We start from the raw sequence: 12,266 nt of genomic DNA, 5'->3' as shown, positions 1-12,266 counted from the left end.
TGAGCCCTGAAGCCCAAGGCACTTCCTTGGCAGACCTCTGGCTACATCCTGACATTGCTATGGCACAGCTGGAGAGGACACAGGTCTGTCCTAGAGCAGCCCCGAGGCAGAGCTGTGCAATGTCACCTCCTACGGGACCAGCACATCTCTCACGAGACACCAGCTCTGAGTCTGCTGCTCTGCAGCCAAGGGGCCATTGCCAGAAGGATCTGCACAAACAGTGAAATACCTTGTGAAAAATCCGGACAGGAGCCATCTCTGCTCCATTCAGAGTCTTCAGAAGGAACATGGGCCAGGAGGAGGCATTCAGCCGGAAGCCTGAGGGGAGGGAAGTGGAGATGGAGACTTTTAGAACGTGGGGGTTGATGGATCTGGCAGCACATGCCTGCTCTGATGGGAACTCTCACAACTGTGATCCCATACCACCCTCCTCCCATGCTGGAGTCAGGTGGGACTTTATCCAGATATTCTGAATGCAAAGCATTTGTGTTATTGAAAAGAAACATCTGGAAACAGCTGTCTGACTGCAATATTCACTTATCACAACAATCCCATTGACCATCCAGACAGAGCACTTTGTGCAGCATCAGTGCTGCCAGCTGCAGTGATCCTGCTGCAGGGGAGACATGAATCAGCAAGTGCACATTCAGGCTATGGAATTTCTTCCTCAACAGGGAATCACAGCATCTGGGTGGCCTCCTCCACCTCTAGTGTGAGCTGCAGGCAAGCTAATCTGAAGAAATAGGGCTGTGACTTGGCTAGAAAACATTATAGGGAAGGATGTCAGGTTTTGGCTCAACACCTGCTGTGAAAAAAGTGGAGAAATAACAAGAGGGGGCTTATGGGAAGAAAAAAGCAATTTCACATGCTCTGAAGTATGTGGCACTGACTATGACTATACAACCAACAGAAGGCTCTGGATATCACAGAATATCTTTGCTAAACGTGCATCTTCCTTCACAGGCAATTTCTGCTGCTCAGCTGTGTTTGGTCTGTGGTTTGAGGGGTTTTGAAGGTAATCCTGGCACCAGACCTGGACCAAGAACATGGCAAAACTTTGCCAAGATTGCAGCGCTCAGCACAGGTCACACTGCCAGCCCTGAGCTTTGTCAGATCAGCTTGGAAACCAACCTTAAATAGCCACAGCCACAGGGGATGGGAGAGCTCAGGTCCCACAGTGGCAAAGAAAACATTTTATGTGAATCACAGACTATCTTGTGCTGGAGGGGACCCACAAGGATCAGCTAGTCCAGCCCCAGGCCCTGCCCAGACCCCCCACCAACCCCACCCTGGGCATCCCTGGAGCTCTGGCAGCCTCGGGGCCGTGCCCATTCCCTGGGGAGCCTGGGCAGTGCCCAGCACCCTCTGGGGGAAGAACCTTGCCCTGAGCTCCAGCCTGACCTGCCCTGGCCCAGCTCCAGCCATCCCCTGGCTGCTGTCACTGGAATTATCTATGTAAAGAAAGAGCAGCAGCAGCAGTGTGCACATGGAAAATACTGCAGGAAAGAGAAAACCCTTACTGGGTTTTCCAGGCCCTTGAACTCTGCAGGCAGGAAGGACAACTGCAGCACTAGTTCAGTTACCTGTCTTCATGCTGGATGCAAAATCATCCAGTTCCACTCCCTGGCTATGGGCAGGGACACCTTCCCTGATCCCACAATGCCAGGGCCTCACCACGCTCACAGGGAAGAATTTTTTCCTGCTATCCCACCTCACCGTGCCCTCTCCTCTGGCACAAGGTTATGTGGGTGACACAGAGCAGAGCCGGGCACACGGGGCAGCACTCCCCGCCCTGTTCCTGAGCACAGCCAGGGCTGTTCTACCTGCGCTTCGTGCCCTCTGCCGGCCACACCCGGCCACGGCACGGGAGGGAGCGACCCACCGGCACCGGCACCGGCACCGGCACCGCGGCCGGGACAGGGCTTTGGAAGAGATGGGCAGCAGAATCACTGAATGGCTTGGGTTGGAAGAGACCTTAAAGCTCATTTCATCCCACCCCCTGCCATGGGCAGGGACATCTTCCACTAGACCAGGTTGTTCCAAGTCCTGGCCATCCTGGCCTTGAAAATATTATTTGGGGATATGCTAATTGAGAGAGAGATTTATGAAGACACTAAAACTGTTGGGCAGCAGAATGCAAAAGCAGGTTAATTTTGCAGGAAAGAATCAGCAAATCAGCTTGTCACTGGGCTAGTGTCACAGAAAAAGGAAAGTGTTGTGTATTTAACAGAAGACTGGAAGAAGTGTTCGACTGTCCAGACTATTTATAATGTTGTATCCAAGCAAAATTAAATAAATCTAAGTATGAACAATTGCAAGTGTCCCTTCACATGAGACAGGACTTTATTGTCTGTGAACCTTTTCAGATATTATGTTTCCTGTCCAGGTAACCTGGTATTGAATCCTAGAATCACATGGTAGGTTGGCTTGGAAGGGACCCTAAAGATCAACCAGTTTAATCCCTCTGCCATGGGCCAGGACACCTTCCACTATCCCAGGTTATTCCAAGCCCCATCCAACCTGGCCTTGGACACTTACAGGGATGGGGCAGCCACAGCTTCTCTGGGCAACAATCCAGAGCTTGAGCTGCAACCAGGGCAAGCAGCTCACCTTGGTGCAGAGACCTCTTTCATCTACACTCTAAAGGATCTCCCTGTCCATGTGCTATGTGGAAATACAGACCAGGTGTGGTTTACAGACCTTGTGTGTATCCCAGAGTAGGCAGGGGTGGGTCGTGAGCCTCTGTCCCAAGCGCAGATCTTTAAAAACCCCCAAGCTTTCCCCACCATCAATTTGACCCTTGCTAGACAGCTGAACTCCAGCTCACCCAGTGGAGGCTGCAGCATCCCTCCATTCTTCTCACAGTTCCCAATGGGCTGGATCTCAGCAGAGTCCACCAGCCTCCAGAAGTCGTTCTTGTTGTCGCTGCCGTCGAGGCGCAGGCGCAGGCGGGCGCCCGTCAGCCCCACCACGGTGGCGATGCACGTGGACGTGGTGTTCCGGGGGTCCTGGGCCTCCAGCTTCATACTGATCTTGAACTCGTTTGCAGGTGGAGTGTAGGACTGAAAAGAGTGGAACAGGGGCCAGTCAGAGCCAGGACTGCCAATACATGCACCAGCTCAGGCACAAAGCTTTCAGCTCTAGGAGTATTGAAACCGAGTCTGCTGAAGGCTGACAGCCCCTCCAGGCACAGCATGGAGGCACCACAGAGAACTCAGCAAGCCCTGGCATGTCTGTAACAGACCCCCATCCTTCCATCCTGCATCATTGAGGCAACTAAAGCCTGTTCTCTTGGAATCACAGAATCATTAATGTTGCAAAACACCTCTAAGATCATCAACTTCAGCTGTTCCCACAGTACTGCCAAGCCCACCACTAACCCATTACCCCTAAGCACCACAACTACATGTTTTTTGAACACTTCCAGGGGTGAAGACTCCACCAGTGCCCTGGACATACATTTGCTTGGCCTGATCACTCTTTCAGTGAAGAAATTTTCCTGATATACAACCTGACCCTCCCCTGGCACAAGATGAAGCTGTTTCCTCTTATCCTGTCCCTGTTCCCTGGGAGCAGAGCCCGACCCCACTGGCTCCATCCTCTTGTCAGGGAGCTGTGCAGAGCCACAAGGTCCCCCAGAGCCTTATTTTCTCCAGGCTGAGCCCCTTTCCAGCTCCCTCAGCCTCTCATGGGGCTCCAGCCCCTTCCCAGCTCCGTTCCCTTCTCTGGACGTGCTCCAGCCCCGTGTTGTGAGGGGCCCAAAACTGATCCCAGGATCTGAGGCCCCACCAGTGCCCAGTATAGGGGATTAATACTCTCCTGGGAAGACTCACCCAGACAACCTCAGACCCACACAGACACTGATGCTCCCCTCTGCCCAGACCCAGGTGTCCCACACTGATTCACTCCTGCACCCCCTGTACTTCGCACAACCACCTCTGGACTCAATACCTGCTGCCCAGGGGCTGCTATTCTGTCACAACAATTGGGTGAACTCGATTAAGCAGGATCCACCAAAAGCTGGATCCCAGCCTACTCAGAACACTTTCTCCAAGGGCCCATACTTGACAGAGTTAATAGCACACTCGTGCTCCCAACATGCACATCTGAGAGGAAAATCTTCTGTGCTACTCTAAATATATCTTTTTACTCTTTGCTTCAGCACTTGGATTTCTGTTAAGTCTCCAATATCCTTAAGTATCTTCCTTGCCAAACCAGGGGTCTATCCCAGGCACAGAACTCTGGGCCCCCAGTAGACCATAGCCCTTGACCTTTCTTGTTTTCACCCTCTTACCTGCTTGAAACAATGGGCAGGAGCTGGGATGGCACATGTCTCTTTCAGGTACTTCTCCCAGGTGAAGTGACCTGAGAAGTAAAAACAAGAGGATTCAAATAGGAATGGATGAGCAAAATTCTCAGCAAAAGAACTGGCCAGTCTCCTAAGCCAGCAGTTCTGCACTTCTCACAGAGGAGGTGCTCACAGGCAACATGTTTTCACCAAGAACCTCTGATGTTTGTGAGCACAGAAGATTTACAACTGCAACTGACAGGCAGAACAAAGCACAGCGCTGCCTTCGGCATCCTCCTGCCTCGGCGCTGCCGAGAAGGGGCTGCACAGAGTCAGGATAACAACCTACAACTTAATGGAAAACACCCAGCACAGATGGGAATCTGCTGAGTCCTCCAGACAACTGTCCCTTAAAAACCATTCATTAAACACATCACTCAGTCTGGGGACTGCAAACAGTCACCGTGGGCTACAAGCAGCACAGCCTGGGGGCTGGAATGAGATTATCTTTAAGGTCATTTCCAACCCAAGCCATTCTGTGATCCCATGATTCTAAATCATAGTTTTGGAACAGGAATCTGCTTTGTGGTGACTGGATAGTCTCTCTGGTCCAGCACAGACACAGCCCAACCCCATGAGCCAGGGATCAGCCCAACCCCAGCAGTAAGTGGACAGGTCAGCAATTAACTTCCTGAAGTGCCATGAAATCCACAGGATGGGTAGAATGGGAGAAGGGATCCTCCAAACAGGGATTTACTGAGCTCAATACCTCACACCCAACCTCAAGCCCCCTTCCACTGAGTGCTGCTGCCAGGGGAAGTGCATTTCATCCTTCCCTCCACCTTCCTCATGTACAGCAGGAAGGGTAAAAGCAATATGCCACCAAGGGAAACCTGTTATTAAATGAGGAATTAAAAGCTCCTGTGATCTAAGCAAATCATGACTTTTGCCATTTAAACTGAGCAGCTGGGAGAGGAACCTTCCAGCATGACATTCGCTTGTATTCATCCAAACAGCTCCCTGGAGACCACTGTTTTCAAGGCATTTCAAGAGCATTGGTGGCAGCACAATTAAAGTCAGCCACTGCTTCCCCGAGTCAGGCAAGTTCTTAATCAGTCTATTTTCAAAACAAAAGCTACATTAAGAGCCATTTTAGCTACTGCAGTACACACCACACCTCTGAAAATTGAGGCAGTAAGGTCAGAACACGTTGCTTCAGTCCTGCCTCGAGCACAGAGGAGCCTTCATAATCTACAAGCTTCAAATAAGTACAAGGAATGCTGCTTTCTCACCACCTCCCATGCAGATGACTAGTACACTGTTTAAAATGGGGAAAATGAACAGAAAAAAATACAGTTTCATTGCCACAGGGGCTGAATATTGCTGTTTCCAGATTGACAGCACTCTCCATGCCCCAGAGTACTCAGCTCCATCCACTAGCACATATTTTCTTTCAGCCACAGTCTCACACAGGGTGAATGAAGAAACTCAGTGAGTTACTGCAATGATGCTCTCACAAAACAAAAATTCTTTTGCTTTAATTGAAGATACGATTTTATACTTGGTTCTGTCAATGAAACTCTTTGTATGAATAATGTGGAGTAAACACACAGGCAAAGCAAAGCTGGGCACTCCTGGCCTGGAAATGCCTTATGCATCCCACCCCTTAACTCTGGTGGCTGAGCTGGGCTCATCTCAGGCTGGGGTGGCCCTCAGAGGCTGTTGTCCCCAGAGCACAGAGGATACCCAGGTGACAGTACTGGGTGAGCGGTGTCAGTCTTAGCCCCAGGCCCTGAGCCAGCAGCCTGAACAGGATCAGCTGTGCTTGACAAGTTTATTTAGAAAAAACACAAACTCCCTTCAGCTGGTTTCAATCCACCACTATTAAAAGTTGTCATGGTTTTAATCTTTCCACTTTTCACTCCCTCCACACCAAGCAGGCCATCCTGCTCCCTGCAGCAGCTCACCCCACCGCTGAGATCCACGCTGCACAACCCCAGTGGGAGCAGAGAATTTCTGACACAGCTGCAGGCCTCTAAAAATAGTGTTTGGACATGGAACTTATTTGAGATTAATTCTAAAGCCTGCTGGGATTCAACCACTGTATGAAGACACACACAGCACTAGAACTGCAGCTTCTCTAGGACCTGAGGGAACAGCATGAAGCTGGGCCAGGGCAGGTCAGGCTGGAGCTCAGGGAAAGTCTCTTCTCCCAGAGGGTGCTGGGCACTGCCCAGGCTCTCCAGGGAATGGGCACGGCCCTGAGGCTGCCAGAGCTCCAGGAGTGTTTGGACAGCACTGCAGGGATGCACAGGGGGGGATTGCTGAGGGGTCTGGGCAGGGCCTGGGGCTGGACTGGCTGATCCTTGGGGTCCCTTCCAGCTCAGGATATTCTGTGATTCTCTTATTCCTATGACTAATGATTCTGGAGATTTATTTTGCAAAGAAAAGCAGGAGCTGCAGAAAGACTTCTAAGAAAAGATAGAGCTGATACAGCAGTGTTCACTACCAGTCATCCCCTTACACACAGGTGGCAGGGCAAGCACAGGTAGAACCTGCACTTCTTTTTCAAGATTACCCTCAGACCAAGGTAAAACTGCAGACTGCAGTTGGAAGCTGCCATCACACCCTTAGGATGAGAGGAATTCCTGCACTTCAGGCCCTTGTCCTAAGTCCCTCTCTGCCTCTCTCCAGCACGTTGGATCTTCTTCACAGGAAGAAATGAGAGAAAGACACTTAAATGAGAAACACCCTGTTTTTGCAACTCCGTCTGTGAGCCAAACAAAAGCCAAGGATTGGGAATCCGTGTGACTCCCTGTGACTTGGCTGTGGAAATGCCACTGGGGTGACTGTCTGTCACTTGTGCTTGCCTTGGGAAAGCTCCTTGTCGTGTGCTCATGCCAAAGGCAGATATTACTTCCAGGCAGAGAGTCAGATTTGGGTTCTGATGTCTTAACCTCCAAAAATATTTACTCCAAACAGAACACTCCACAAACCCAAGGGGTCAAACTGCAGTACTTGTGAACAATGCAGCTCTGCACCCTTATGTTTTGACTTTCTTCATGTTGCATTTAACATTTATCTTTTGCCCAGAACTTAAATGAAGATGGAGTTTCTATCTTTAACTGAAGTCTGGTTTGGGCTCCATTAGCATTTTGGCTCCCGAGGGGTCGTCAATCCAACTGAAACAATACATGTGTGTTTCAGGTCACATCTGTGAAGGAGAACGTGCCCTACCCAGATCAAGGCATCCCATTAGAGTCTGCAGCCCATATGTGGGGCTGCTAAGGAGCACCAAGGCAGCATATGAAAGCAGCACAGTTTGAGCCAGCTCGGGATGAAAATGAGCAGAGCATCGTCTGGGCTGGCAGATCCCCGGTGACAGTGGCTGTCCCTGAGGTCTGTGCATGCCCTCCCGAGGGGTCAGTTCTCCCACAGGCACAGCTCCTGCCTGTCCCACCCCAGCCCATCCAGGCACTTTGCTCAGCCATCAATCCAGCTGCATCCATCGCTAACATGAGCCCCATTGCTCTGTCCTGCTCAGTAAAATGTGACAATGTTCGAGTAAAAAGCAACAGCTCTCTGACACCAAGGTGCTGTCTGCTCTGTCCTGCTCTCCTCAGAGGTGTCCCAATGCAGCTTTGACCCTAAATTCTTCCAGCCTGGATTACAGGGTGCTCTGTGCCAGAAAGATGCTGCCATTTTACCCCCTCACTGTGCAGAATTACAGAATGGTTGGGGTGGAAGGGACCTTTAAAGCCCATTCCTTTCAACCTGCCATGGGCAGAAACACCTTCCACTGTCCCAGGTTGTTCCAAACCCTGTCTAACCTGGCCTTGGACACTTCTAGGGATGGGACAGCCACAGCTTCTCTGGACACACTGTGCCAGGGCCTCCCCAGCCTAACAAGGAAGAATTTCTTCCAATATCCCATCTAACCCTGCTCTCTGACAGTATGATGCCATTCCCGTTGGTCCTGTCACTTCAGACCCTTGTCCAAAGTCCCTCTTCAGCTCTCTTGGAGCCCCTTGAGGCACTGGAAGGAGCTCTATGGTCTCCTCAGACCTTTCTCTTCTCCAGGCCCAGACCCTACAAGGATGTGCCCAAGCTTTGGGCAGTGATGAGCTGCTCAGAGTTTCTTGCAGGTGATCACCAATATCCACTGCTGCACCATGCACTTGTCAAAAAAAAAAAAATCTTCAGAAACTGCAAAAGGGAGAAGGGAGGGCAAAAAAAAAAAAAAAACCAGGGAGGAAGACCTTACTTACCTTGGTACTGGGAGGGAGACTCTGACGGGCGGCTGTACTTGTGCTTTTTACCATCTTTCCAGTCTATGGCTGAGACAAGAAACAGAGCACTTGTGTCAGGCACAGGAGCCAGATAATGCACCTTTCTACACTATCTGTGCTCCAGGCACTTCAGAGGAGAGCAGTGACCTCCCTATCACGACCCCAGTAACATGGATGATTTGCCTCTATCTCTGGGGTGTGCTCCCTTGCTCTCCACAGCTCATGCAGGTACCTGACAGGAGGGATCTACATCTGCACCTCAGTCCCTGTTTAGTTCCCAACTGTTCTCCTTCAGTGACAAGCAATAACAAAGAACAGCAAACTGCTAGAGCTCCATCATTTTAGCTATGAGAAGAAGGGCTTGAGAGGAACAATAACAGCCACTAAAAATGGCTCATGTGAATCTTTGGTGCAGAACGGCTCCTTGTATATCTATTCCAGGTTATTCCACACAAGCAACCTCAAACCTTTGTGGTGACAGAGAGAGAACTTCTCTGAAAATCTGCACAAGTGCCCTCTCCACACACAACACCGGGTTTCCTTATGTCCCTTGCAGCTCAGAAGAGAGCACAGCAAAGCAGCACCAGCTCTGCAGAGCAGCTCACCTGAGCTGTGCTTCTCATGACAGCTTCAGGTCTCAGAGCTCCAAAAAAAACATGTTCTCAAGACAGCTCTGAAAAGTGGTAGAGCAAGAAGTGGGGAATGCTTATCCTGGCCTCCAGTCCTGTGCCATGGCTGAGCCAGCTCCTCAACCTGCTGAACCTGCTGCTGCCAGGCTGGGCACCCTGGAAGTGCTGCTGCACTCCAGCTCCTTTATTTTACAGACCATTTTTAGGGCTATTGTAGACAGCAGCTTGGTAGTGCCCTGTGAAATGTGCCTTGCCCCCATGAAAAACAGTTCCTTGTGAAAGGAAAGGTTTTGAAATCTCCTGACAAGTAGCTGGAAGAGGCAGGCTAAAAGCTGCTTCTAAAGTGACCTCGGGTGTCTTGATGTGTCTGGAGCTGCTTTGGGACAATCATTTTTACAATCTTCTCTTCTTGACACGTTCTTTTCAGCACAATGGACAGGACAGCATGTAGGTTTTATTGCTCTGGAAAGTGACAGAGCAAGAAGTGGGGGATGCCCACCCTGCCTCCAACAGCCTCCAGCCCAACAGAGAGATGCCAGATCAGCATCCCTTAAATGAACACCAGGGACATATGGAGTGTGGCCACAGCGTCACTAGACATGGGCCAGACAAAGAGCCTCCTTGGAGAGACATAAATGAATGAAAAGGATTGAAGGACACCCTTCCTAATAAATGCATTACCACGAGGCACAGTATTGTGCCATGTCCCTAAGAAAGCAAGAATAAAGAACATAAAGTATTTAAGTCAGAAGCAAAAGAGCCCCCCGGGTGCATAAGGCTCCCCTCAGTGCTGCAGGACAGCTCTAACAGCATCCATGCACTCAAAGGAGCTCCTCACCATATTCTGCAGGTGAAGGTAGATTTTGTTCTTAACCTTTAACATGTAAAAATCCTCATTAAGCAGGATACACAAGCAGCAGAAAGAGAGCGAAACAAGAATTTCTGCAGACAAATAAAGAAACCGTGCAAGTTCAATGCATTATTAAAAAAGCAGGTAAGTAGGACAGAAACCCACATGTGCACAGTGCAGGTGTTGCCTGGCATTCTGAGCCCAGGTCACAGAGGCAGGCTGGCTGGAGGCTCCAGGAGCACAGAGAACAAGCTGAGAGTGAGGCTGAATCCAGCCAGCCCTGGCTCGGCCACGCTGCTGACTAATCAACCAGCCTCCTTTATTGCCAAGCCCTCCAGCTGCCTCACAGCAGGGTCCCCCATTCCCTGCTTTCCTTCATTTATTTTCACTTCATTAAAGGACAAGCAGTGTTAGGAAGAGGATAATGCCGCTGTAAGATGAACCACGACAGAAGCAAAGGAGACATTTAAAAAAAATAAAGGGAGGAGAGAAATTGAGCATAGAAATCTCCTGCAATAAACCTTGGGAGTGTGGAGCAGATGTGAACAAAGAGCTGTGGAGGATGCTCATCCTCTCGCTTCTCCCTTCCCCCTCCTCCCTGATGAGATCACTCCAGTCAGACGCACATGCATGGCACAGCACTAAAGGAAATCAATATTTTTGTTAAGCACAAGAAGCCAGAGCAGCTCAGCTGCAGGCAGCCTGCTTGGCTTCACCCTTTTTGTTGGGGATGCAGGACCCAGGAAGCACGTGCTGTGTGAGGGGCCAAGGGACTCTGGCAGGGTAACCTCCTGACAGCTTTCCTCTCCGCAAGGCAGGCTGGTTTCTGGTTTCATGCCTCATTAGAGGGGGGAGGCCTGTGCCAGCACAGGCAGTTTGCCTCATGCTGGGAGCTCTGCCAGATGGTGCCCTGGGTTCTGCAGGGCATCCTCGCTGCCGACACTGCGCCCCACGAGCTGCAGGGATGGCCCGAAAGAGGACTCTCCTCTTCCTGCCACAGGGGTGGACTGATGAACTGCTCTCTGCACATTGACTGATACGCACACAACTCTGTTTTGGGCTTCCAACCAGATCCCCTCAGCTCCCACCCTGCTGTCAGCCCCCTGAGGCACTCCAGGCCACACCAGCTCACTGCCGGGCCCTTGGCTGTGCCAAGCATCACTGCTCACCTTTCTGAGGGCCTGGTTTCCGCATTCTACCACCTGCTGCTGTCCTTATCCTGGGACTGGGCTGCTCTTACAGAACTGAAGATGTCTAGGACAAAAGAAATAAAGATGAGAAAATTCCCCCTTCTGGAGCACACAGTCATCTGCTCATCACACAGTGGGGGAAAACCATGCTCTGTCACCTGGGGTAGCACAGAACACACACAACTCATTTCACCCCCTGAAACTACAAGACTTTCTCCAATTTGTGGACAACACTAAATTCATGGCAGCAGGAGCAGCATAAAAAAGCACAAGGAGCACATGCCTGTCTCTGTGCTAACCCTACAGTGGGTCCAGAGCATGTGTGTGGAGGGAGGGGCTGCTCCCACTCACTAACAAAGGGAGGCAGAGCTGGAATTTATGAAAGAAAACACATGGAAACATAACATTAACTCTGGCAAAGCAGCACAGCAACCCCCAGCTTGCCACTTACAATTCAAATTGCTCACAGCAGTTCTGGGGAATAAGGATGAGAAATTGGACAATGACCCAGGAAATACTTTTGCTGTTAGTACTGCCATGAGTGTCCAAGTTGTGCTGCATTTTTTTTTTCCTGGTTGGAGGAAAACTTGCTGGACTGTGCCCAACAAGCAAAGGCATTTGCATTCTTGTTATAAAGAAATATTCCTGAAAATTCAGAGCTCTTGGGAGATGTGTGGTGTACAGGGACCACATGTAGGGGACCCAGCGCTCCAGCACAACCACTCTCACAAGGCAGGGCCTGCCACACCCATAAAGCCCTGCCAGAAAACATCCAAATGAATGGCTGAGCCACAAACAAGCCCTTGGGAAAGCCACGAATAGCATGTTTCGACACTCCACTACCTAATGAAAGATTAATTGTATCAATATAATTCCATTTTGTTCACAGTGGGGCAGTCAGGAGAAGGAGGAAGCTGTCTCGGGACACAGCACTGAGTAGCTGCTTAAAGGGTTATTTACAGATCCAACTTGGCAAGAATTTGGGGTTTTGAAAACAAGGCTTTTTCTAAATGTAAGAGA

General features: G+C 50.3%; 1 protein-coding gene across 7 annotated transcripts in view; it reads right to left on the bottom strand.

Annotated features, from left to right (window-relative positions):
• SCMH1 (Scm polycomb group protein homolog 1) overlaps positions 1-12,266 on the bottom strand; it is a 59,767-nt gene that overhangs the window by 30,089 nt on the left and 17,412 nt on the right. For all 7 annotated transcript variants that reach the window (XM_068172698.1, XM_068172696.1, XM_068172693.1 and 4 more), the window contains 5 exons: positions 11,226-11,310; positions 8,557-8,625; positions 4,295-4,365; positions 2,828-3,062; positions 230-318 (listed from right to left, as the gene is read on the bottom strand). In XM_068172698.1, coding sequence (XP_068028799.1) covers positions 230-318; positions 2,828-3,062; positions 4,295-4,365; positions 8,557-8,625; positions 11,226-11,250 — 489 coding nt within the window. In that variant the 5' untranslated portion in view covers positions 11,251-11,310. The remainder of the gene's footprint in view (positions 1-229; positions 319-2,827; positions 3,063-4,294; positions 4,366-8,556; positions 8,626-11,225; positions 11,311-12,266) is intronic.

Source organism: Anomalospiza imberbis, chromosome 25 (genome assembly GCF_031753505.1).
Source record: "Anomalospiza imberbis isolate Cuckoo-Finch-1a 21T00152 chromosome 25, ASM3175350v1, whole genome shotgun sequence".
NCBI lineage: Eukaryota > Metazoa > Chordata > Aves > Passeriformes > Viduidae > Anomalospiza > Anomalospiza imberbis.
Note: the sequence above shows the minus strand (reverse complement) of the source record. Positions and strands in the feature narration are given on the sequence as shown.